This window comes from Eriocheir sinensis, chromosome 59 (assembly GCF_024679095.1).
Source record: "Eriocheir sinensis breed Jianghai 21 chromosome 59, ASM2467909v1, whole genome shotgun sequence".
Taxonomy (NCBI): Eukaryota; Metazoa; Arthropoda; class Malacostraca; order Decapoda; family Varunidae; genus Eriocheir; species Eriocheir sinensis.
Window position 1 is genome coordinate 11,210,861 of NC_066567.1, and position 27,393 is coordinate 11,238,253.

Below are 27,393 nucleotides of genomic sequence, written 5' to 3' on the forward strand. Positions count from 1 at the left end.
AGAATGGACAGTGGAGGGTGTCACCTATGGCGAAGGGGAAGCGGAGGTCTTGAGTGTGGGAATAAGACTGCAAAGGGGAGGATGCAGAAATATCGTAGTGGTGTTTGTCCCTCCAAAAACCAATTCATGGACAGAAGAATTGTACAAGAAGAAGCTGGAAGACACATTGGATTGACTAAGGAGATTGCTGGAGGAGAAGGATAAGATTCTGATAATGGGAGATTTTAATTGTAAGGAAGTGTCATGGGAAAACTGGTCAACGGAAGGAAGTGAAGCTTCATGGAGGAACAAGGTTTTGGAATTGGTTATAGATAACGTCCTCACACAGTGGGTGGAGGAAAATGCAAGATTCAGAGGAGAAGACGAACCATCTAGATTGTACTTGATAATCACCAGGGAGCCAGATACCAAAGAGGAGATGAACTGTAAGAGCCCTATAGGGAAGAGCGATCACGTACTTATCGAGTACATATTACGAGAAGGAGGTAAAATAATCAGGAATGAGGACTACAGGAGAGAATGGTTTAACTTTAATAAGGCAAATTTTGAACAACTTGGAAAACATTTTGAGGAAGCACAATGGGATACTTTTTTTGAGGCTGAAAATGTGGAGGAAAAATGGACAATCTTTCTACGGACTTACAACGAAGGAGTGGAAAAGTGGGTACCAAGGATGAAAGAAGGCCAGAAATCAAGAGAAGAGTGGTACAATAGAAAGTGTGTAGACGCCAAGCAGGATAAGGAGAAGGCATGGAACAAATGGAGAAAAAATAGGAGGATGGATCTATGGAATGAGTACAAAAGGAAGAGGAATGCTTATGTCAAAGTAAGAAGAGAAGAAAAAAGGAATTTTGAGAAGAATATTGTAGATAAGTGCAAAGACCAGCCAAAACTGTTGTATAAGTTCATAAATGGAAAACTGAAAAATAGAGATGAGATCCAGAAAGTTAAAGTTAATGGTGAAACTTTTGATAGTATAAGTGAAATAGTGGAAGTGATGAATAACTGTTTCCAAACAGTGTTCACAAGGGAGAGTGAGTTTGAAGGTGTAGATGCAGTGCCGGGGAATAGAGTGGGTCTGGAGAGAATACAAACAGCAGCAGATGAAGTTAGAAAATTACTGGAAGAATTGGATGCGAGGAAATCAGCAGGACCGGATGGTATTTCAAATTGGGTGCTAAAAGAGTGTAACCAGCAAATAGCTGAAAAGTTGAGCAACTTGATTAATGTCTCACTAGGACAAGGGAAGGTACCGAGAGCCTGGAAGAGGGCTAACATCGTCCCAATACATAAAGGAGGAAGTAAGGAAGACCCGTTGAGCTATAGGCCAGTGTCATTAACAAGTGTAGTAGCAAAGATGTGTGAGAAAATTATAAAAAATGGATGGGTGGAATATTTAGAAAGCAACAATATATTAACAAACAGTCAATTCGGATTCAGAGGAGGACGGTCTTGTGTAACTAATCTGATCAACTTCTATTCAAGAGTAATTGATATAATACAGGAAAGGGACGATTAGGATTGCGAATCTGGACTTAAAGAAAGCATTTGATAAAGTACCACACAAGCGATTGATATGGAAACTTAATCATGTTGGAGGTCTGGGTGGTTCAACATTGGATTGGATTATAGACTTTTTCACAAATAGAGAAATGAGAACAGTAATCAGGAACAATAAATCAAGTTGGATGGAAGTGACCAGTGGAGTCCCCCAAGGATCAGTGATGGCTCCCATTATGTTTGCAATATATATAAATGACATGACAGAAGGGGTGACAAGCTATATGAATATGGTTGCTGATGATGCTAAAATAATGAGGGTAGCCAATGAGGAAGACTGTGTAGCCCTTAGTCAGGATCTCAATAGAATAAGTGAATGGTCACGCAAATGGGAAATGACATTCAATACAAAGAAGTGCAGTGTGATGGAGTTTGGTAAGAGCACTAGTTTTTTTTTTTTTTTTTTTTTTTTTTACAGTAGAGGAGACAGTGCAAGGGCGTAAAAAAAAAATATGGAAAAAAAAGCCGGCTACTTACTGCTCCTGAATAGAGTGGCCAAAAAGAGAAATCAGTTTCGGGAGGAGAGGTGTCCTGATACCCTCCTCTTGAAAGAGTTCAAGTCGAAGGCAGGAGGAAATACAAATGAGGGAAGATTGTTCCAAAGTTTACCAGCGTGAGGGATGAAAGAGTGAAGATCCTGGTTAACTCTTGCATGAGGGGTTTGGACAGTATAGGGATGAGCTTGATCAGAAAGTCGTGTGAGGCGAGGCCACAGGAGGGGGGGAGGCATGCAGTTAGCAAGTTCAGAAGAGCAGTCAGCATGAAAATATTGATAGAAGATAGAAAGAGAGGCAACATCGCGACGGAATTTAAGAGGTAGAAGACTTTCAGTAAGAGGAGGAGAGCTGATGAGACGAAGAGCCTTAGACTCCACTCTGTCCAGAAGAGCTGTGTGAGTGGAGCCCCCCCACACGTGAGATGCATACTCCATACGAGGGCGGACAAGGCCCCTGTGCTGGGGAGAAGAACTAGCGGAGACGATACAGAACGCCCAACCTCGAGGAAGCTGATTTAGCGAGAGAGGAGATGTGAAGTTTCCAGTTAAGATTTTGAGTAAAGGATAGACCGAGGATATTTAGTGTTGAAGAAGGTGACAGCTGAGTGTTGTCGAAGAATAGGGGATAGGTGTTTGGAAGATTGTGTCGAGTTGATAGGTGGAGAAATTGAGTTTTTGAGGCACTGAAGGACACAAGGTCCTTCGGGGAACTACTCTCTGAGTAATGAAAGAATCATGAAAAAACTGAAGAAAAAGATCTGGGAGTGATCATAACAGACAAGTTATCCTTTGGAAAACATATAGACCGGATAACTGGGGAAACATACAATCTTCTTAGAAACATAAAAGCAGCATTTACATATTTAGATGAAGAAATGGTGAAGAAACTAATAACATCGATGATACGTCCAAGACTGGAATATGCAGCATTAGTGTGGTCACCTTGATTGAAGAAAGAAATTAGAAAGTTGGAAAGAATACAAAGAGCAGTGACTAAATTACCAGAAACTCTGAGAGAACATCCTTATGAAGAAAGAAAGACTGGAGAAATTAGGACTAACAACACTGGAAAGAAGAAGAGAGAGAGGGGACCATAGCTGGGCACGATAACAGAAAACTTTATTCCCGATAACCGACAACTGATAATGAAAAACCTTATCGGTGATAACCGATATTCGTTAACTGGAGACAAAAATATAGGCGATAACCGATACCCGATATAAATCCACAATTCCGATAGGCGAAAACGATATTATTGATATTTCAAATAAAAAACATAGATGACTTCAAATTTTCATTATCTGTATTTTAGAAAACTTACAAAACCTGAAAACCACACGTTGATACGTACCTATGGACGGTAATACTAGAAACGCCTGAGCCGGTGTTGTGTTATTTGGCGTCCCCACCGTCAATTGTTTACAAACACTGGTCTCTCGTGAACTGCACATGCTCAGACCAGCAAGCGTAGACCTGTACAGTCTCACAAAGCTTTTTAACCGTAATTAAGAGTTGCCGGAAGGCTGAATCAGACATATAGTACCACTACCACCATCCCCACTGTTTCTAGAACGACACTCTGTACGAGTTGTATTTATATGTACACAGTGTCGTTCTAAAAACAGCGAGGATGGTGGTACTGTATGTCTGATTCAGCCTTCCAGCAACTCTTAATGTGTTAAAAAGCTTTGTAAGACTGTACAGGGCTATGCTTACTGGTCTGAACATACGCAGTTCACGAGAGACCAGTGTTTGTAAACAAAAGCGCCAGCTTTTGACAATGGGACACCAAATAACATAACAGAAGCATAACAGAAGCATAACAACATGGAACGGACTTGACGAGGAGACTGTGTTTGCAAAAACGATTCATGAATTTAAAGACAAACTGGATAATAAGCGTTATGGAAACGGGACAGCACGAGCCTAGTACAGCTCTTTTCCTGTATTTCACAACTAGGTAAATACAACTAGGTAAACACACACACACACACACACACACACACACACACACACACACACACACACACACACACACACACACACACACACACACACACACACACACACCTGCCATCCACACTATCCTGGAGTCCCACAACACATATCCCTTCACTCCTACTCATGATCGAGGAGAGAACAGTATCGCGCCCCCTCCTTCACTCCTCCCCTTGCAGTCCTGCCCACACTACTCCCCCTCCAGCACCTCCCCACAGCCTCTTCCCTTGGATCACTGCCCTTACAAGTCCAGCCATCAAGGGCCACTGGCAGCTGGCAAGGCTGGAGGAGTGCTCAGCAGGGCATCAGATTATTGAAAACCATGGACATAACCACCAAAAAACAGGCGCCTTCCCATCGCCGATCAGGTCTGCCAACACAGCTTTAGTTAGATATATTTCAGTGTGCTCATATTTCATCTGTGCATCCTGAAGTAAATTATTCTTTTTGCTGAGCCAGAGTGATAAGAACAAAATTTCTAACAATTAGATCCACTGGTGACAAGGCATCCGACATCTACTGGGTGAGAGAGAAAACAGAGCAAGGGAGCGGACCCTTAAATAAACTAAATAATCCCTTACAAACTTTAGCCACACCGAGAAATGACTAATTAAAAAAACTAAGCAGGTGGTGTGGACAAGGCAACACATGAAAAATATGCACCAATTGCTGTTTGTTGGAGTTAGTTGTGCCTGTGTCTGAGGGGTCAACCATCAAGACCCCAACACTGATCAAGTGCAAGAACCTAAGGGAAAAAATATGCGGTGAAAACAACCAACAACATACTGCGCAAACACACACATACACACCTCTGTCGCCCCAAGGCCACCCAAGACTGTGGTGATGAAGAACGACGCAACAATGGCAGGCGTGCAATGGCCGGCATGTACCTGTTGGGGGAGAGAGAGAGAGAGAGAGAGAGAGAGAGAGAGAGAGAGAGAGAGAGAGAGAGAGAGAGAGAGAGTAATAATAATAATAATAATAAAAATAATAATAATAATAATAATAATAATAATAATAATAATAATAATAGTAATAATAATAATAATAATATAATAATAATAATATAATAATAATATATTTATTCCATGAAACAAGGTTATTCTCTCACAGAACAGACTGGGTGAGCTACAGTACAGCCACCAAAGACAAGATAAAAACAAGCTAAGGTACAATTATAATAAAGCCTAAGCCCAACTAATTAAAAAAAACAGCTGCTATAAACATAAAATAAAGCTAGCACTAAATAAGGATAAAAAAAAATGTCTGATTGCATAAAAATGACAAATAAAAAGAATTGTAGGCTAATAGCATTAAAAAGCAAAGCAAACTTTTATATCAAAAAGTAAAAATAAACATGAGTACACAATAATTACTGTGAGCTACCTAGAAGTAGATTTGTGAGTCTAGACTTAAAGCTATGTAGGCTCCCTGAGTTAGTGATACAATTAGGTAGATCTTTCCATAAAATCAGTCCAGCAACAGTAGTGGCCCTGGTGCCAGAGTCTGTTCTAATTCGTGGCACATACAGGTCATTTAGTTGTCTTGCTGTGCCTCCTGTGCATTCTCTGACAGTAGGAAATTGTAAATACCATTCTGGATATAGCCCATTTAGAGCCTTATACATTGTGATGCTTTTTTCTAGAACATATTTGTCTTTAAGTGTCAGCCACTGTAGTTCATTACTTATTGGAGTAACATGATCATACTTACTAACTCCCCCAATGGCTACTTTAGCTGCAAAATTTTCTAGTTTCTGCATCTTATGAAGGAGAGTACAGTCAAGACGCAGATTCGTAAGGCACGGGTTCCTATAACGAGGTATGGTTTCAGAACCGTATATTCAGATCACGCAGGTAAAATCATCTATGACGCAGTTCGTGGTCTCCCCTGTGGTGCGTTTGTGAGAGCGACTCAGGTCGCACGGACCGATCAGTGTACTCTCAAACGCATGACGCCGCAGCACGCGTTGCCAATTCGGACCCCTCGCTGCAGCTCAGTTTGGAGAGGTGGAGCACCTCCGTGCTGTGATGACGTCATCAGCAAATATGGCGGCCCAAATAAACACATGTAAGTGCTTCCATTGAATTTCACCTCTCTGTGCCACAATAATCACTGCAGTTCCTTTTCATCCTTTGTTGCAAAGAGCTCGTCGGCCAGAACAGCTTGAGATGCATGTTTAAACGTCGTCAAGAAGATCAGCGGATGCCATTTTGCTGCCAGAACAGTTAGAGAGAGAACAGCGGATGCCATTTTCCTGCCAGTGAGATGCCATTACCAAAGCAACGACGGCAGATAATGTCTACCGGTGCACTCAGGCTAGAACGAATGAAAAAAAAAAAAGGGGGTGGGGGGGGGGGGGTTGTACATTTCCTCTTCTTCCCAGTATATATCACCTTTCTCCATTATGTTTTGTGGCAACATGTTAGTGGCAGCTACCTCGGTGAGGCCCGTGAGGGAGGGTGGCGCTTGGGTTTCAATGTCGTGTGAGTCACCACGCACCACCCGCTCCTCCACCATAACTATGTCACTCTGGCGCCCTGAACAAAGCCTACACTTTTTATAGCTATAGAACACCTAAACTCAAAAAAAAAGTCAAAAAATCTTTGAAAATAAGAAAAATACATTCATTGAAGTAAATTGACTGTGACAGGTGCGCTGGCTTTTAAATAGCCAGCCCTTTATATACGCTATACAGCAACCCTACGCCCGCCAGCATGGTCCATCGGCTGCGTCCTAAGGCAACAAAATTATTGTAATATTTTCAAAGAATCAACATTTTTCGACCGAGTACCCAAATTTCCCCCTTAAATTACAGACCGGTATCACTCACTAGTGTGGTTGTGAAGATATGCGAGAGGCTGGTTAAAAGCAGGTGGTCAGATTTCTTAGAAAGTGAGAAAATTATCTTGGATTGCCAGTTTGGATTCAGGAGAGGGAGATCTTGTGTCACCAACTTGTTGTGTTACTACTCAAGGGTGACAGATTTATTACAAGAGAGAGAAGGCTGGGGGGATGGAGTGTACCTGGATTTGAAAAAGGCATTCGACAAAGTACCGCACAGAAGACTAATTTGAAAAATTAGAAATAGGGGTGGAGTGGATGATGGACTGATTAAGTGGCTGGAGGACTTCCTAACTAACAGGGAAATGAGGACAACCTAATTAACAGGGAAATGAGGACAGTAATTAGGGACAGGGTTTCCAACTGGTGCCCTGTGATGAGTGGGGTCCCACAAGGTTCATTGTTGGCACTAATAATGTTTGCTGTTTATATAAATGATATGGTGGACGGAGTGACCAGCTATGTGAGATTATTTGCAGATGATACAAAGCTATTGAGACAAGTAAATGATGTGAAGGACTGTGAGGCACTGCAGAGGTACCTGGATAAAATATGGGAGTGGAGTGATACATGGCAGATGGAGTTCAACCTTGGGAAATGTAAAAAAATTAAGTTTGGTAGGAGTGGTAGATGTGAATATGATTATAAGATGGGAAGTGAGATAATATGCAGAGGAGTGGAGGAAAAAAATTTGGGAGTGACTGTCTCAGAAAACATGTCACCGGACAAACACATCAACAGGATAACGGGACAAACTATGAATTTGCTGAGGAACATAAGGACGACATTTGTGTATTTGGACGAGGAGATGATGAAGAAAATAATAGTTACAATGATAAGGCCAAGGTTGCAGTATGCAGCATTGGTCTGGTCTCCCCACAAAAAGAAGCACATAAGGAAGCTGGAAAGAGTGCAGAGAATGGCAACTAAGATGGTACCGGAACTTAGAGATCAGACTTATGAGGAGAGACTCAATAGCATGGGGCTCACAACCCTGGAGAGAAGAGAAAGAGGAAACCTGATAGCGGTGTACAGGGTGGCAAGCAGGGTGGAGCATTTGGACAGAGAGGACCTGTGTGTGTGGAGCGAGAGAGAAACGAGAGGACATGGAAAGAAGTTGAGGGCGACCACGTGTAGGCGAGATGTGAAAAAGTTTAGCTTCCCAAACAGAAGCATTGAGCTGTGGAATGGACTGGAGGAGGAGGTGGTTTGTGCAAGAAACATTCATGATTTTAAGGAAAATTTGGATAAGAGCGGATATGGAGACGGGACAGTGAGAGCGTAACTCTTTTCCCGTATGTCACAACTAGGTTAATAAACACACAATGAGAAACTTTGCGATGGGGAAAGGAGGCGTACAACATTGAGTGGGTGGAGGAGGAAGAAGAGGAGGAGCAGCAGCAGGATGTGCAAAAGTAGGAAGAGGAATAGGGAACAGGGTGAGGCAAGGGTGATGATGTGGGCGGGGCAATGGGGGAGTGGGAGGAGCCACAGTAATTACATAGTATTACATAGAAAATCAGACCACACAGACCCCATGGTCCAGACTAGGTGGTCTGTCCAACTAAGTGAATCTACACTAATCAGATGGCTCCAAAACATTGCTTTTCTACTCTAGTTAATATTAAGAAGTGACGGTCGAGCTTGTTTTTAAAGGAGTCAATTGTGTTACACTGGACCACTGACGGTGGGAGCTTATTCCATTCTCGCACTACAACGTTGGTGAAGAAAAATTTGGTGCAGTCTGAATTTACTTGTCTACATCTTAGTTTTATGCCATTGTTCCTCGTTCGCAAAGTGTCATCGATCATAAACAATTTTGTTCTGTCTACATTCGTAAAACCATTAAGTATTTTAAAACATTTGATCAGTTTTCCTCGGAGGCGACGTTTCTCAAGAGAGAGCATGTTAAGGGTGGAAAGCCTTTCTTCGTAGGATTTGTTGCGCAAGGAAGGGATCATTTTTGTTGCCCAACGCTGAACACCTTCTAATTTAGCAATGTCCTTTGCATGGTGAGGGGACCAAAACTGAGCCCCATATTCCAAGTGGGGTCTGACTAAACTATTGTAGAGTGGAAGTATTACATCTTTATTCTTGAATAAAAAGTTTCTTTTAATGATGCCCAACATTCTGTTCGCTTTATTTGCTGCATCGATGCATTGATGTGAGAATTTGAGGTTTGACGCGATTTTGACCCCCAGGTCCTTAACGCATTGAACACTTGTGAGTTTAACGCCGCGCATTTCGTAATCAAACTTCTTATTTCTTGTTCTAACTTGAAGGACCTGGCACTTGTCTACGTTAAAGGGCATCTCCCATCTATCCGACCAAGCTGAAATTTTGTGCAAATCCTCTTGGAGGCTTTGCCTGTCTTCGTCAGTGAGAACCGAGTTACCAATCTTTGTGTCGTCTGCAAATTTACTAATGCGATTATTGAGTCCAACATCCATGTCGTTGATGTAAATAATGAAGAGAACTGGGCCAAGAACTGAGCCCTGAGGGACGCCACTAGTGACCGGCGCCGAGGTGTTCTCCTACCGTGACATTACTGACTAGGTTATCTTGGGTTGTTATAACAAGGTCGAGTATGTTATTTTGTCGAGTTGGTTCAGAAACCATTTGGCTTAGATAATTTTCTTCTAGAAATTCGATCATTCTATGTGACTCGCCTTCTGTACCTGACAGTGTCGTCCAGTCGATATGTGGGAGGTTAAAGTCTCCTAATATCAGTGAGTCGTTGTTATTAAGTGACTGCCTTAAAACGCTGTACATTTCAAGGTCGTCATCGAGTGATTGCCCGGGAGGCCTGTAGGTGACAGATATATTTAAAATGACTTTTGCAATGTTTACTCACATGCACAATAAGGGAGGGAGGGAGGGAGGAGGAGGGTGAGAAAGAGCTGAGTACTGGTGGAGTTGTTGGCCAAATACCCTTGATACATGGTTTTCAATAGTTTCTACTTTGTGAATTTACACTTTGCGATGGTATTTGTCAACCATATTCTCAAAGAATAAGAAAACCACTTGCACTTTTACTACACATTCAGCAACTGAAGTGTTCAACTTTAAATTAAGTGGAGATCTGGGGAGGTGGTGGTCAGTGCTTAACGTGCGGGTGTGTTAGCACGAGGACCTAGCGCAGACTAGGTTCCAGACTCCACTGAAACACACTGATTTTTCAAGTCATCGCCGAGGAGCGGAAGATCACCCACATGCTGCCCGGATCTTCAGTCAACCTTGAACTTAGCGACTTGGGTCAGGAGGAGCAGTGGGGGGCAGCATGGACCAAGCAAGTCATACATCACAGTAGCCACTACAAATAAAATTAGCCTGCGCCACTAACAGGCTGGGGTCATCCATACGGCCCCTCAAGAAAGCCTACATGCTCTACAGGCAGCAAAATAAAAAACTTAAAATGTAAATTTGTGCCTCATTTTTGCTGTTGTCCTGAGGGAGCCGTTGTTTTGAATGCCAGATAAATGAGGTTCTACTGTACTGTGAAATTTCTTATTACCAATAATTCAAGAGAAAAGTAGGGAAAAGTAGAGTGGAGGATAGACAAAATATGCATAAACTCAGCTCTAAGCAACACAGACCTGGGTACACACACATCAGCAACCTCCCCTCAAAAATGTTGAGAACAAACCTTGATCATGCTTCTCAAAAAGTCTGCCACAAAGTTCCGGAATGCTTGGCTGCCGGCCCAGCGTACGAAGACTGTGCGCTTGGGGAGGGGCTTCACGCCCTTCTGGCAGCCAGACAGCCAGTGCCACTCTGCTCCCTCTCCTCCAAGAGCTATGACTTGCAGTATCCGTGTAAAGAGCGGCGACTCGTAGTATGGAAAGATGCATTTGAGGAGCGCCTGCTGATTCATTTCATTAATCTGAAACCTGTTAAATAATATGAGTTACAGTCACTGTTGTAGAGAAAAAAAGGAAATGTTCATTATTTTACCCAAACAAATACAGTCATACCTCGTCTTACGAGTGCCTTAGTTTACGAGTGTTTTGATTTACGAGCAAAAAAAAATCACATAAAATGCCTTGGTTTACAAGCAGTGATTCGTATACGAGCATCCTGTTTGTACTTTTTTTTCCACCTATGGCGCCAGTAGGCTTGCTTGGAGGGGCTTGATGGTATGGTCCACCCCGTTGTGGCGCAGGCAAGTATTTATAGTGGCGGCACCATCTTGCATTGGCTCATGCTGCCCCCCGGAGCTCATCTTTGATCCTATAATCTAGAGTCCGGGTTGATAGGTGGTCTTCTGGACAGCATGTGGGTAGTCTTAGGCCACTCGGCGGTGACTGAAAAATCCCAGCTTGTGGCGCCGGGTGGGGCGTGAACCTACGTCATCCTGAACACGGTACCGTCACACTATCCACTCAGCCACCGCCACCTCAAGGGTGGAGACACAGGCTATATGGAGGCCATCAGGGTTAGTGCATACGTCCCTCCGAGGAGGGGCTACAGACACTTGATGGGTGACAGCTCGTGAAGGGAAGGGGAGGATGCCGATAGACCAACTCTATCGGCTGAGGTCACCCTAGCCGACCAAGTTGGTCTTTCGACGAGGACTGGCGTCTGTCTTTGAACAAGTCGAACACGTGAGCGTGAGTTCCCTTTGTTGGCTGCAAGACGAGAGTACTCAAAGCAGAAAACAGTGGGAAGAGAGCCTCAGTTAGGGCTGCCACCTTGAGCTGAACAAAATAAAGAATGCAACATCCCATTCTCCAATACAGAATGAATCCATATTTCAAGGAACGGGTGGCAACCCTAAAATTTCTCTAGCCTGCTATGACTGATAGCCGCTGCCCGCTGCTGGTGAAGGCAGGGGAAAGGGGGGGGGGGGGATGTTACGACACATATTTTACATGTATTTCAGGACAACCTTTGACAAACATAATTTTACGGAGCGGTTTTGTGGTTCCTCGAAAAATGTGCTCACTACAGTTTTAAAATACTTAATTTTATCTGCTTAACCATTCAGACAGGCAAATATGGAACAAATGGCATCCTGTATTTTAAGGCAAGGGTAGCAAGTTGGCATCCCTAGTCTCAGTCTGCGTTGGAGACTCACACAAATAGCATCCGTGCGTTTGTGTCCGATTGCACTTGTGATTTGGTGTGTGATCTTTGTGTTTTCAGCTGTACAGAGTGCATTCTTTGTGCTTTAACAACGTCCCCAAGAAAGATGGCTAAAAGGGATGGTGCTGCAAAGAAGAAAACAGTAACAGTGGATACAATGCTGGCAACAGGAACGGGGTGCAAGCCTCAGCGGCTTGTATACTTTCCCTCCTGGACGTGACTGACTCCCATTCACCCACCATCTCAGACGATACATTAGGTTAGTTTCACGTCGGTTGTCGAACGTAGTTCTGGTGCCTCGAAAATAGGGAAACTGCGGCTGCTAATCCCCAGTGCGAAGTCTGCGCCTCAAGCGTAATTAGCAGTTGTGAGAGTCTCCGTAACAACCGTAACACATTGATTTGTGTTTTATATAATTTGTCATTGCTATTTATTAGTAAAATTACTTTAATTCTGTATAAACTAACATGTAAAATAATTTTTAAATAACTATTTTTTTGAGATATGGGACACATTAACCCGTAAGGTGTTATTCATGTCACATGATGTGCTCCTGTTGGGTATGCCGACAGGTTTCTCACGTCACGTGATGTGCTCCTGTTGGGTACGAAGACAGGTTTCTCACGTCACGTGATGTGCTCCTGTTGGGTACGAAGACAGGTTTCTCATGTCACGTGATGTGCTCCTGTTGGGTACGAAGACAGGTTTCTCATGTCACGTGATGTGCTCCTGTTGGGTACGAAGACAGGTTTCTCACGTCACGTGATGTGCTCCTGTTGGGTACGAAGACAGGTTTCTCATGTCACGTGATGTGCTCCTGTTGGGTACGAAGACAGGTTTCTCACGTCACGTGATGTGCTCCTGTTGGGTACGAAGACAGGTTTCTCACGTCACGTGATGTGCTCCTGTTGGGTACGAAGACAGGTTTCTCACGTCACGTGATGTGCTCCTGTTGGGTACGAAGACAGGTTTCTCACGCCGCGTGATGTGCTCCTGTTGGGTACGAAGACAGGTTTCTCACGTCACGTGATGTGCTCCTGTTGGGTACGAAGACAGGTTTCTCATGTCACGTGATGTGCTCCTGTTGGAGTGAAGACAGGTTTCTCACGTCACGTGATGTGCTCCTGTTGGGTACGAAGACAGGTTTCTCATGTCACGTGATGTGCTCCTGTTGGGTACGAAGACAGGTTTCTCACGTCACGTGATGTGCTCCTGTTGGGTACGAAGACAGGTTTCTCACGTCACGTGATGTGCTCCTGTTGGGTACGAAGACAGGTTTCTCATGTCACGTGATGTGCTCCTGTTGGGTACGAAGACAGGTTTCTCACGTCACGTGATGTGCTCCTGTTGGTGCGAAGACAGGTTTCTCACGCCACGCGTGATGTGCTCCTGTTGGGTACGAAGACAGGTTTCTCACGTCACGTGATGTGCTCCTGTTGGGTACGAAGACAGGTTTCTCACGTCACGTGATGTGCTCCTGTTGGGTATGCCGACAGGTTTCTCATGTCACGTGATGTGCTCCTGTTGGGTATGAAGACAGGTTTCTCATGTCACGTGATGTGCTCCTGTTGGGTATGCCGACAGGTTTCTCATGTCACGTGATGTGCTCCTGTTGGGTATGCCGACAGGTTTCTCGTCACGCGTGATGTGCTCCTGTTGGGTATGCCGACAGGTTTCTCGTCACGTGATGTGCTCCTGTTGAATGAAGACAGGTTTCTCACGCCACGTGATGTGCTCCTGTTGGGTATGCCGACAGGTTTCTCGTCACGTGATGTGCTCCTGTTGGTACGAAGACAGGTTTCTCACGTCACGTGATGTGCTCCTGTTGGGTATGCCGACAGGTTTCTCGTCACGTGATGTGCTCCTGTTGGGTATGCCGACAGGTTTCTCATGTCACGTGATGTGCTCCTGTTGGGTATGCCGACAGGTTTCTCATGTCACGTGATGTGCTCCTGTTGGGTACGAAGACAGGTTTCTCATGTCACGTGATGTGCTCCTGTTGGGTATGCCGACAGGTTTCTCACGTCACGTGATGTGCTCCTGTTGGGTATGCCGACAGGTTTCTCATGTCACGTGATGTGCTCCTGTTGGGTACGAAGACAGGTTTCTCATGTCACGTGATGTGCTCCTGTTGGGTATGCCGACAGGTTTCTCATGTCACGTGATGTGCTCCTGTTGGGTATGCCGACAGGTTTCTCGCGTCACGTGACGTGCTCCCGATGGGTACGACGACAGGTTTCTCATGTCACGTGATGTGCTCCTGTTGGGTATGCCGACAGGTTTCTCATGTCACGTGATGTGCTCCTGTTGGGTACGAAGACAGGTTTCTCACGTCACGTGATGTGCTCCTGTTGGGTACGAAGACAGGTTTCTCACGTCACGTGATGTGCTCCTGTTGGGTACGAAGACAGGTTTCTCACGTCACGTGATGTGCTCCTGTTGGGTATGCCGACAGGTTTCTCATGTCACGTGATGTGCTCCTGTTGGGTATGCCGACAGGTTTCTCATGTCACGTGATGTGCTCCTGTTGGGTATGCCGACAGGTTTCTCATGTCACGTGATGTGCTCCTGTTGGGTATGAAGACAGGTTTCTCACGTCACGTGATGTGCTCCTGTTGGGTACGAAGACAGGTTTCTCACGTCACGTGATGTGCTCCTGTTGGGTATGCCGACAGGTTTCTCATGTCACGTGATGTGCTCCTGTTGGGTATGCCGACAGGTTTCTCATGTCACGTGATGTGCTCCTGTTGGGTATGCCGACAGGTTTCTCATGTCACGTGATGTGCTCCTGTTGGGTATGCCGACAGGTTTCTCATGTCACGTGATGTGCTCCTGTTGGGTATGAAGACAGGTTTCTCACATCACATGACGTTTTTCAAAAATCTTGTTTTTGCTCCACATGCTTGCTTTGTATGGGCAATAACTATTCCTCTGGGAGTGTCTGGCATATCACTCTTGAAGATACAGGTCCTAGTTACACTCTCAGAGTCAGTACGTAATGAGTAATCATAGCAAGTAGACGTCACGCCTCCCTGAATGTAGAGCAGACGCGAGCTTTACTTTTCAGCGAGGATGATGGAACATTTGTTGATTATTCTGGTAGCTCTGATAGTGATGACCCTCTAGATGACAGTAATAAAGATAAAGATTATGTGTGTAGTGGAGAGGGTGATGCTGAAAGTGAGGAAGTAAGTGATGAAGAGTTAGTGTTTGCTGGGACTAGCCTGCCGCCGACACCATGCACCTCAGCTGGTGCTGCCTCATTTGTTCCATTGCCCACTGCCTGGTTACGTCCTCCCAGGAATCCTTCAAAGAGGAGAAGGACAGATACACGCCCTCAGCAGCAGCACCAAGACACTCGATACCACTGCACTGCCAAGAATGTGGTGTTCCACTCTGCGTGGAACCATGTTTTGAAGAGTATCACACTCTAGCAAACTTTTGAAGTGTCAGGGCTTGGAAAATGTAAATAGCATTAGTGTAAAGAAAGTGAAATTGTGTAAGAAGTACACTAAATATAAACACGTCATGTTCTGGGCGGCTCATGTGTCGCCAAAATGTAGAAAAAAGGATTTTCTTAGTTAAAACATTTCATTTTATGTGAGGCACTAGTTTATTTAGTTAATTTATACTTTATTACATAAGAAAATAATCATTATGTGTTAAAAGTGTTGCTGGAAGAATAAGGGTAGAAAGTGCATCAGCAGCGCGGGGAGTACATCAGGCAACAGCGGGGGATTCCCCACGTGACTCACCGGCGGGGGGATTTAAAAATGGTGAATAGTGCCTTTCAAATGTTTTCAGTTTTATGAAGATGGTTTTGGATTGTTTGGGGTCGGAAAAAAAATCGATTTTTTGTAACATGTGGGGGTACATGTTACGTAAAATAATGAAACACTTTATGGGTTAATGGGATTCACATTAATTTCAGTGGGGAAATTCGTTTCGGTGTGCAAGCAAAATTCCAGAACGAATTAAACTTGTAAACCGAGGTATGAGTGTAATTGTATCCACATTATAGAAAGAACAAAACAATATTGGTTCTTTTACTTTACCGCTTATGCCCAAGGACGGACAAACACATCCTTGCCGCCTCAGCTACCTATCCGAGGGTGAATATGTACGTCCCATTGTAAGTTTTCTAGAAACTTGTTGAGAGTAACTAAACTACTAATAATGAAGCTTATTATATCATAGCATACACTAGATTTATTCGGGTGGGGGTGGGGGGGGGGGCACCAGTGTGGCCACGGCCTCACTAAAAGTGTGGTGCACCTGCTGAAAGTCGTAATTAATGTGTGGAAGCTGGAGATGGGGAGAACCTTGGGAAACAAAGAGCTGGAAAGCTCTCTCTCTCTCTCTCTCTCTCTCTCTCTCTCTCTCTCTCTCTCTCTCTCTCTCTTCAAAAATGTGTAGTAAAGCAACACTTTAATGAACAAAAAGGTGAAGGAAGTGACTTTGGCCGGGGGAGTTATATGTACATTTGTCTGTCGGGTGTGTTTGTGTCAAATACACTAGTTGTCTTTCAAGTGTTGTTTTGTTTGCATTCCACTCCTTGGGGGACTAGATACCTTATTCCAAGGCTAACAGGGGCACCGGAAGCGAGAACGTAGCTCTCTCGCCATATCTGCCTCCCTTAGAGAGAGAGAGAGAGAGAGAGAGAGAGAGAGAGAGAGAGAGAGAGAGAGAGAGAGAGAGTCACAACATGATGTGTGTGTGTGTGTGTGTGTGTGTGTGTGTGTGTGTGTGTGCATTTACCTAGTTGTGAAATACAGGAAAAGAGCTGTACTAGGCTCGTGCTGTCCCGTCTCCATAACGCTCATTATCCAGTTTGGCTTTAAATTCATGAATCGTTTTTGCACACACAGTCTCCTCGTCAAGTCCGTTCCATGTTGTTATGCTTCTGTATGGAAAACTGTATTTCTTGATGTCTCTCCTACAGTCGCTCTTCAATTTCTTACCATTGCCTCTTGTCACACTTCTGTCACGTACCACTAGGTCTTCCCTGTCCAATTTCTCCAGTCCCTCTTGTATCCTGTACAATGCTATTAGGTCCCCTCTCTCTCTTCTTCTTTCCAGTGTTGTTAGTCCCAATTTCTCCAGTCTTTCTTTCTTCATAAGTATGTTCTCTCAGAGTTTCTGGTAATTTAGTCGCTGCTCTTTGTATTCTTTCCAACTTTCTAAATTCTTTCTTCAATCTAGGTGACCACACTAATGCTGCATATTCCAGTCTTGGACGTATCATCGATGTTATTAGTTTCTTCACCAGTTCTTCATCTAGATATGTAAATGCTGCTTTTATGTTTCTAAGAAGATTGTATGTTTCCCCAGTTATCCGGTCTATGTGTTTTCCAAAGGATAACTTGTCTGTTATGATCACTCCCAGATCTTTTTCTTCAGTTTTTTCATGATTCTTTCATTACTCAGAGAGTAGTTCCCCGAAGGACCTTGTGTCCTTTAGTGCCTCAAAAACTCAATTTCTCCACCTATCAACTCGACACAATCTTCCAAACACCTATCCCCTATTCTTCGACAACACTCAGCTGTCACCTTCTTCAACACTAAATATCCTCGGTCTATCCTTTACTCAAAATCTTAACTGGAAACTTCACATCTCCTCTCTCGCTAAATCAGCTTCCTCGAGGTTGGGCGTTCTGTATCGTCTCCGCTAGTTCTTCTCACCCGTACAGCTGCTATCCATATACAGGGGCCTTGTCCACCCTTGTACGGAGTATGCATCTCACGTGTGGGGGGGCTCCACTCACACAGCTCTTCTGGACAGAGTGGAGTCTAAGGCTCTTCGTCTCATCAGCTCTCCTCTTACTGATAGTCTTCTACCTCTTAAATTCCATCGCGATGTTGCCTCTCTTTCTATCTTCTATCAATATTTTCATGCTGACTGCTCTTCTGAACTTGCTAACTGCATGCCTCCCCCCCTCCTGTGGCCTCGCCTCACACGACTTTCTGATCAAGCTCATCCCTATGCTGTCCAAACCCCTCATGCAAGAGTTAACCAGGATCTTCACTCTTTCATCCCTCACGCTGGTAAACTTTGGAACAATCTTCCCTCATTTGTATTTCCTCCTGCCTATGACTTGAACTCTTTCAAGAGGAGGGTATCAGGACACCTCTCCTCCCGAAACTGATTTCTCTTTTTGGCCACTCTATTCAGGAGCAGTAAGTAGCCGGCTTTTTTTTCCATATTTTTTTTTTACGCCCTTGCACGGTCTCCTCTATTGTAAAAAATAAAAATAAAAATGTCTACTGCTCTTACCAAACTCCATCACACTGCACTTCTTTGTATTGAATGTCATTTCCCATTTGCGTGACCATTCACTTATTCTATCGAGATCCTGACTTAGGGCTACACAGTCTTCCTCATTGGCTACCCTCATTATTTTAGCATCATCAGCAACCATATTCATATAGCTTGTCACCCCTTCTGTCATGTCATTTATATATATTGCAAACATAATGGGAGCCAACACTGATCCTTGGGGGACTCCACTGGTCACTTCCATCCAACTTGATTTATTGTTCCTGATTACTGTTCTCATTTCTCTATTTGTGAAAAAGTCTATAATCCAATCCAATGTTGAACCACCCAGACCTCCAACATGATTAAGTTTCCATATCAATCGCTTGTGTGGTACTTTATCAAATGCTTTCTTTAAGTCCAGATTCGCGCAATCCGCCCAATCGTCCCTTTCCTGTATTATATCAATTACTCTTGAATAGAAGTTGATCAGATTAGTTACACAAGACCGTCCTCCTCTGAATCCGAATTGACTGTTCGTTAATATATTGTTGCTTTCTAAATATTCCACCCATCTGTTTTTTATAATTTTCTCACACATCTTTGCTACTACACTTGTTAATGACACTGGCCTATAGCTCAACGGGTCTTCCTTACTTCCTCCTTTATGTATTGGGACGATGTTAGCCTTCTTCCAGGCTCTCGGTACCTTCCCTTGTGCTAGTGAGACATTAATCAAGTTGCTCAACTTTTCAGCTATTTGCTGGTTACACTCTTTTAGCACCCAATTTGAAATACCATCCGGTCCTGCTGATTTCCTCGCATCCAATTCTTCCAGTAATTTTCTAACTTCATCTGCTGCTGTTTGTATTCTCTCCAGACCCACTCTATTCCCCGGCACTGCATCTACACCTTCAAACTCACTCTCCCTTGTGAACACTGTTTGGAAACAGTTATTCATCACTTCCACTATTTCACTTATACTATCAAAAGTTTCACCATTAACTTTAACTCTTTGAATCTCATCTCTATTTTTCAGTTTTCCATTTATGAACTTATACAACAGTTTTGGCTGGTCTTTGCACTTATCTACAATATTCTTCTCAAAATTCCTTTTTTCTTCTCTTCTTACTTTGACATAAGCATTCCTCTTCCTTTTGTACTCATTCCATAGATCCATCCTCCTATTTTTTCTCCATTTGTTCCATGCCTTCTCCTTATCCTGCTTGGCGTCTACACACTTTCTATTGTACCACTCTTCTCTTGATTTCTGGCCTTCTTTCATCCTTGGTACCCACTTTTCCACTCCTTCGTTGTAAATCCGTAGAAAGATAGCCCATTTTTCCTCCACATCTTCAGCCTCAAAAAAAGTATCCCATTGTGCTTCCTCAAAATGTTTTCCAAGTTGTTCAAAATTTGCCTTATTAAAGTTAAACCATTCTCTCCTGTAGTCCTCATTCCTGATTATTTTACCTCCTTCTCGTAATATGTACTCGATAAGTACGTGATCGCTCTTCCCTATAGGGCTCTTATAGTTCATCTCCTCTTTGGTATCTGGCTCCCTGGTGATTTTCAAGTACAATCTAGATGGTTCGTCTTCTCTGAATCTTGCATTTTCCTCCACCCACTGTGTGAGGACGTTATCTATAACCAATTCCAAAACCTTGTTCCCCCATGAAGCTTCACTTCCTTCCGTTGACCAGTTTTCCCATGACACTTCCTTACAATTAAAATCTCCCATTATCAGAATCTTATCCTTCTCCTCCAGCAATCTCCTTAGGCAATCCAATGTGTCTTCCAGCTTCTTCTTGTACAATTCTTCTGTCCATGAATTGGTTTTTGGAGGGACACACACCACTACGATATTTCTGCATCCTCCCCTTTGCAGTCTTATTCCCACACTCAAGACCTCCGCTTCCCCTTCGCCATAGGTGACACCCTCCACTGTCCATTCTTTTTTCAACAATGGCATCACTCCTTGTTTATTTTCTCTATTTCTCATCCATACATTATATTTACCATCCCCTATGTTAAATGCATCTATACTACCAGTCAGTTTGGTTTCCGTAATCCCCATAACATCTGGTTTTCCTTACTCAGGTAATCTCCTATTTCTACCATTGACGATATTAACCCGTTCACATTAGTGTATGCCACCTTCAAGCTGTCTCCTCCTCCCTTCTGTACCACTTCCTTTGGTCCATGTCCATCACTCTCCAGAAAAACTTCCTTTTTTTCTCTTCTGATCTTCCTTCATTCTTTTCATTGAATGACTAATTTCATCGGGGAGATATTTCTCGCAACACGGCCAGTGTAGTGGACCCTCTTCTTCTTTTGACCTGCAATGCTTTGTATTGCTTCTTAGGTCCTCCTCCTCCACACTTTTATACTTCACAACATGCACTTAAGGCCGCTCTCCCAGTCATGTTGTTTGTTTTGATCGTTACCAATGGCGGCGGTCTCCGCTATAGTATTTTCAAGTGAAACTACCCGATCGGCTAGTGGCGGCTGCGGGGTTAGCCGAGCCCCGCACTTACCACACACTCTCAACATCTCTCGCTTCGTGTGCAGCCGCCACCACCCCATCGGCCAGTTTCACGTGAAATACTAAGCGGCGATCGCCACCATTGGTAACGATCAAAACAAAGTGACTGTGAAAGTGGCCCTTAGTTACTTAACAGTGCACACTTGTACACTTCACCCTGAACTTAGGTATTTTTCTGTCCTTTTCTTTCCCTGATTTTGCTTTTCTATGCCCTTCTGCAATTTTTCACTATTTTCACTGTTGCTGCCATGCATTACAGGTCAAAATGAGAAGAAGAAAAGGAAAACAACACCGGGAGATCTACAATTTTCAAAGACTTGAGAAAAAGATTTTTGGACTGTGGTTCCCCAGCACGGGGTGTTCTCTTATCTTGTTAATCAAGTAGTAAGCAAAGCAGCTCTGCCAGCACATTTTATGAATCTCTTGGTGGTTTATCTTCCACTGCTCCTCACTCCTCAGCCACTGCCGTCGTCTGTTTGTTTACACGCAGCCGTTCGGTACCCACGTACCCACGCTCGTACTCACAACCGTTTTCCATTCATACGGACAACCAACAACACGCTCCCGGTTGGGCATGCGGACAACTGCGGTTGTCCATAGCCCCAATGGTTGGACACTGCCTTTTAAGGCAGCACGCATGACGCCAACGGTAGGTAGACGTGACCCGAACATGTCAAAGCAACGCAAAACTCGTGGCGGTAATGCGCAAAAGTCGTGATGGTAAGAATTTAGTACTAAGCGCTAAACTCGACTCTCGCGAAACTCGGACAGCGCGAAACTCAAGAGGGTACTGTATATTTAAGCCATAAAACTTAACATAATCATCATGTATTATATATCAGCATAAGGGGAATTAAATGGTGCATAACGGCAAACACTAATTCACTGATAATATTGAGGTGGATACATAAACTTACAAGAAATATGCAGTACTGTGTTGATCATTTATTCACTGAAGTTTACTCCCTTATTTTAGTACTGATGGGCAGATAGGCTTGTGGGGAGATGTGCAGGAAAGGGAAGAAATTAGTGTGGAAAATACCACTTCACACAAGAATGGACCATGAGGGTGCATCAATAGGCTACCTCTCCTGATATAGGCAACTCACATTCCAATGTAATAATATTGACAGTTAACTGTTAAAGTACGGGCGGCGATATATTTCTCTGGATGCTGTGCACGGGGAAAATATAAACATTTAAAGGAGGTGGAAATGGTCTCTTTCTTCTTTGCAATAATTGTATATTCATCTAGTATATATGGTGGTGTAATAAAACTTCTCTCCTAATAATAACAAAAAAGTTTTGACAGCCAAAAATATTGCGGATTTTCTTGTTGCTGTGATGCGTCGCGGGGAAGCACCCCACTCACTCTCTCTCTCTCTCTCTCTTTCTCTCTCTCTCTCTCTCTACCTTCTTGCCCCTCCCTCCTCTGTCAGTGTCACTACCATAGCAGTCATCAGAGTCACTGTCACTTTAATTCGCCCGCGCTCTACTTCCGCCCGGAGCGGAGGAACTGCTTGATACGTCACGAGACATGACAGATGTATTCCGAACACAAGTGGAGAATGATCTGTGGGCTTCGGTAGGCTGCGCACTGGAGACAAATGAGTGTGTACGGATGCCAGATGCCTCCACCATTCTTCTGAGTCAAGAACTGGTGGTATATTTAAAGCGTAGGGAGCGTAGAGTGTGATGATTATATATATGATCCCCGTACGGGTGGGGCGTGTGGTAGCCCACTTATATGTATACGATTGCCGTAATCTAAGGGTTAAGTAAGCTATCGTATCATACAAGACCCATATTCTGATAGCTCTCGTACAATATATGGGAAAAAAATTACATTATTCTAGAAGAACTCAGCCAGGACGCAGCATACACGTCTTCAGATATCATACGAGGGCGGCGAGGACTCAGCATACATGTCCTCGTGTTCAAGGGGTTAATGTAATCAGGTGGAACGCAATTTTTTCCAAGAAAAATACAGATCAAAATTGAAACTTGTAGGTTTAATTTCCATAACCCTTCAAAACATAATAATTATCCAGCTAAACACAATCAACGTCCCCCTCTCAATAACTACTATATCCATCCTTAATGAACAAAGCTGATATAATTTGAACCCGTTCACTACGGCCAGGCCAAGCCAGCGCCCCACGCAGTATCCAGGATCACCCAGGATCACCGCGCGTGCCAAATTTCAAGTGTCAGCGGTGGCCGAAGTGGTAGCGTACTGGGCCCACATTCACCGCGTGATGGACGACGCGGGTTCGAATCCCTACGCTACCACTCGGATTTTTCGGTCACCGCCGAGTGGCTTAAAAACTACCCGCATGCTGTCCTGAAGACCACCCATCAACCCGGACTCTAGAGGAAACCGTCCAAGCGAATCAAGAACGAGTTCCGGGGGGCAGCATGAGCCAACGCAAGATGGCGCCACTATAAACACTCGCCTGCGCCAGAACGGGCTGGGCCGACCATCAGGCCCCACCTGGAAGAAGCCTTGGGCCGACCATCAGGCCCCACTGGAAGATGCCTACCGCTAATAGGCAACAACGTAAAAAAAAAAAAAAAAAAAAAAGAAGATAACAAGTGTTCAGCCATAAATTCAACATAATCATCATGAATTTTATATGAAAACATGCAGAATTAAATGTTGCACATAAAGAAACATAAATTAATTGATAATTTTGAGATGTAAGCATAAATATAGATAAAATAACTTGTATATTGGCTAAAGCGAGCTAGGACCCTGTATGCGCGTCCTCGGATATGGTACGGGGCACGCAAGGACGCAGTATATGCGTCCTCGTGCTGAAGGGGTTAAAGTGATGATATTAAAAGAACATGTGAGGACATGCAGAAGCTGGTATACCAACTCAGATGAGTTTACAATGACAGGACAGAGAGGTCAGCTTAACAATAGGCTCGCAGATACCGTAGGCAAGCATGTGGTTAGTGCAGGCAAGGTGATAAGCTTCAACAAACCTGTACACAAACAAAATGGACAGGTGTGTGGTTAGTGCAGGCAAGGTGATAAGCTTCAACACACCTGTACACAAGCCACTCCAGGGCCCTCAGTGATGCCTCCTTCTCCAGGTAGGGGCACAGAAGAAGGAGGAACTTTTCTATCTCCAAGTCCAGCTTTGCATTTACCTCCCTCGTCTCCACCGCACGCTGGAGGTCGTGGCTGCTGCGACCAAACAGACTTGAAGCAAACGGTCGGAAAACTGGGTCAGTGGCGGCAAGGACCTCATAGCCTGACAAGCCTGTGAGGGGAAGATGGTTGCAGTAGCTGTCAATCAATTGATCATTCAATGAAAAAATTGCATAAAAATATTGAAAAAATTCTATTGATCTACTTATTTTGCTGACTCGCCCAGGCTCAACACCTTGTGGCCGCTGCATCATCATCACCGTCACTTTTAGCTTTCTTTTCTCCACCATTGTTATATTAATTATACAAATAGTAATAATAATAATAATAATAATAATAATAATAATAATAATAATAATAATAATAATAATAATAATAATAGAAATAACAATAATAATAATAATAATAATAATAATAATAATAAAAGTAATAATAATAATAATCATAATAATAATAATAATAATAATAATAATAAGTAATATCAATAACAATAATAATAATAATAATAATAATAATAATAATAATAATAATAATAACTCACCAATATCATAATAAACGTCTCGTCCAAACTTTGCTGCTTCAGATGGGTCAAATAAAATGGAGCGTCGGTCGCGCTTGTGGTCAAAGATGGAGGTCTGCGGTGCGGCCAGCTGCAGCAGCTGTGACGACAGTGAAGTAGCCATGGCAGAGAGGCTGATGCACAGGATGATAACACTCACCAGCTGAGCCTCACCTCTGCAGACAAAAATAAATAAATAAAATAAGATAATAGAGAGTATACGTCATGATGTCTGCAATCTGATCCTGCGTACACTTGACCCTCAACGTGCCGGACACCACTCGCTGCCAGGCAAGCGGACCGGACCACTAAAACCTTCACTTCTTAAAAAATGTGTCTGTTAACCTCTAAAGGTCGGCAGGTTTGAGCTTGTACGAGTTTTCCCCCACCTGCCCGCTACGCTAGAGTACGGCTGGGTGAGTAGAAATTGCCAATTTTCACTCAGTTTCCCACCGCGCTCACTCAACCTGTGTACTGTACTGACTTAACAACACATCATTAGTTACCTTCAAGTCTTCCTCTTTCGAATGAGACCAACTAGAAGTCTCTACGCTGTGTGTGTGCAAATATATGACGAGTATAATTGGACTACTTTCCGTGCTGGAGAGCGTATGTGTTCGTTCATATGGCGTGGCTATGGCGATGGGCTGGGGCAGGGTGAGTGCTAATACAACCCGCCACACCGGTCTCTCAACATTTTCTCACTCCACCCCAAACATAACATTTCGTGGTCAGAGAGAGAGAGAGAGAAGAGAAAGGGAGAGAGAGCATTGCGTTCATCACGCTGAGGGGAGCACAGCGATCCGAACACGTGAGAACTCGAAAAATCACTCTAACTCATTATCATAAGCAGGCAGAAACTGACTACCGAGCGGATTGAGGACCTATTTGTACGCACTAATAAGCAGTGTAGCATATCCAGCGAAATGTTGCTCAATTGGGCTACAAATATATGTTGACGGTATACCACATCAGCCGACCTTCTAGCCCAGACGGTATACAGGTAACTCGATTTATGCGAGTATTGTGTCCTTGAAGAGGTCTTGTAAATGAAAAACAACGTAAATCAAACAAGAGGTAGGTTTGTACCTTTACTGCCTACTGTACCACTCTGACTCCTCTCGTGGTTCTTCCTCTGGCTGCCCTTTCCCTCGTGGTAGCACAGCAGCAAGGGTGTTGTTGTTGTTGAGTAGCGTGGCAGCGTGGGTACTGTATTGTTGTTCAAGTGGCGCACGGGAAGAACTGAGACATCTGGTGGCCACTCCATAAAACATCGCGTATAAGTGAAAAAAACGTGTAAATTAAACATTTGTTAGGATTTTGGACCCTGCGTTATTTCAAAAACACGTAAACCACTCACGTAAATCGAGTTACCTGTACCACATCAGCCGACCTCTACGGGTTGATGGTATACCACGTCAGCCGACCTTTAGGGGTTAAAGCCGGTATTTCCACCTACTTTCATAGCTTCAGGCAAAAATATTCCTTTTTCTGTTTTAGTGCTTTCTGGTTCTCTGAGGCCTCACGGTGCACTATAGTTAACTAGATATTCTCATAACTTCATCATATCTGTGTAAAAATTTACCATACTAGATGCCCCCCCCCTGCTCACACCTCGTCCTGGACACTCAAGCGCACCACCTTTACTCGTATAGGTATCTTTCAAGCGTTTTTTTTTAGCATTTTTGTGAGCTTTTTCTATAAAATATATGAGTTTCTCTACCTGTGGGCAGAGCTTAGCAGTTACCATTTTGTAAGACATGCAGAAGCCTTCAGTGAGGGCATTTGTTCAGCAAGGAGAGGTTCTGCTCCAGCTTTTTCCTGTTCCAGTACCTCGCCTTTACTCTATCTGCGATGCCAAAGGCTTCAAAGAAGACCCTCGCTATGCAAGAAAGAGTAAAGAAGCTGAATGAGTCAGGAAAGGAAGAAGACAGAGAGACAGGAGGATGAGAAGGAGGACAGTCAGCCAATACACGTCACTCCTGCCACGGCCCATTCCACCATCCCTTCCGTCACCACTCCCGCCTGTCTCACACTCCTTGCTGGTGTGTGGTGCAAGACCTCCAAGGACAAGTTCTGTGGCTGCTACAGGGTTAACATTTACAACCCAAGTGACAGTCCTGGAGCACAACTTTGGCCACACTGCAGGCTCTGGGGTTCAGGAACTCTCCCCACAACCTCAACGCACTAGGCAGGAGGGACCAGAGAACTAAAAAGAAGATGGAAACACCACCCAAGAACCAGGCAAAGAAGAAAGCAATAATGGATGACAGCCAGTACAAGTCAGGAGGATATTTGACTTAAGAACATAAGGAGTCTGCAAGAGGCCGGTTAAGAGCACCAACCTGGCTACAATGAGAGGGGTGGCACCCCATGACACCCGCACCTGCGAGTGCATAATATTCTCATTAGAGGAGGGGACCAGGTGCCAAAATGCTCTCAAATAGATGTACATGATGTAAAAAAAAAAAAACTAAATTTAAATTGATGACCTAGCACAAAAAAAAAACTCCAGGAAAACTTATGAACCTATTACACTTACAGGACTAAAATTGCATGAGTAAATAATTCTAAGTATAAAATAACCATTACTCTAGCAAAAACAAAGAAAAAACAAATTTATACCAGACAGATTTTTTTCTTCTACATATATAAATAATGAAGCTGTCTAAAAAAAACTCTCGTAGGAATTTAGTAAAGGGATCAAGTTTGCTAGAGAAACCAAAAAAATATATGATACGACTAAGAATAGCAAAGTAGTGTCGTCTCAAATATGTTCCAAAAAATGGCTGATTTAAAAATAAAAAAATATTATGCAAAAACTTCTGCTGCTATCACCTTCAAACTTGGCCGCAAATATTATGATATTATCGAGCTTTTTAAATAAATG

General features: G+C 43.6%; 1 protein-coding gene across 2 annotated transcripts in view; it reads right to left on the minus strand.

Annotated features, from left to right (window-relative positions):
- Positions 1 to 27,393, minus strand: part of LOC126985593 (HEAT repeat-containing protein 1 homolog) — a 95,496-nt gene that overhangs the window by 54,820 nt on the left and 13,283 nt on the right. For both annotated transcript variants that reach the window (XM_050840750.1, XM_050840749.1), the window contains exons 2-5: positions 24,486 to 24,679; positions 23,840 to 24,056; positions 10,545 to 10,788; positions 4,864 to 4,944 (exon numbers count right to left, since the gene is read on the minus strand). In XM_050840750.1, the coding sequence (XP_050696707.1) occupies positions 4,864 to 4,944; positions 10,545 to 10,788; positions 23,840 to 24,056; positions 24,486 to 24,627 (684 nt within the window). In that variant the 5' untranslated portion in view covers positions 24,628 to 24,679. The remainder of the gene's footprint in view (positions 1 to 4,863; positions 4,945 to 10,544; positions 10,789 to 23,839; positions 24,057 to 24,485; positions 24,680 to 27,393) is intronic.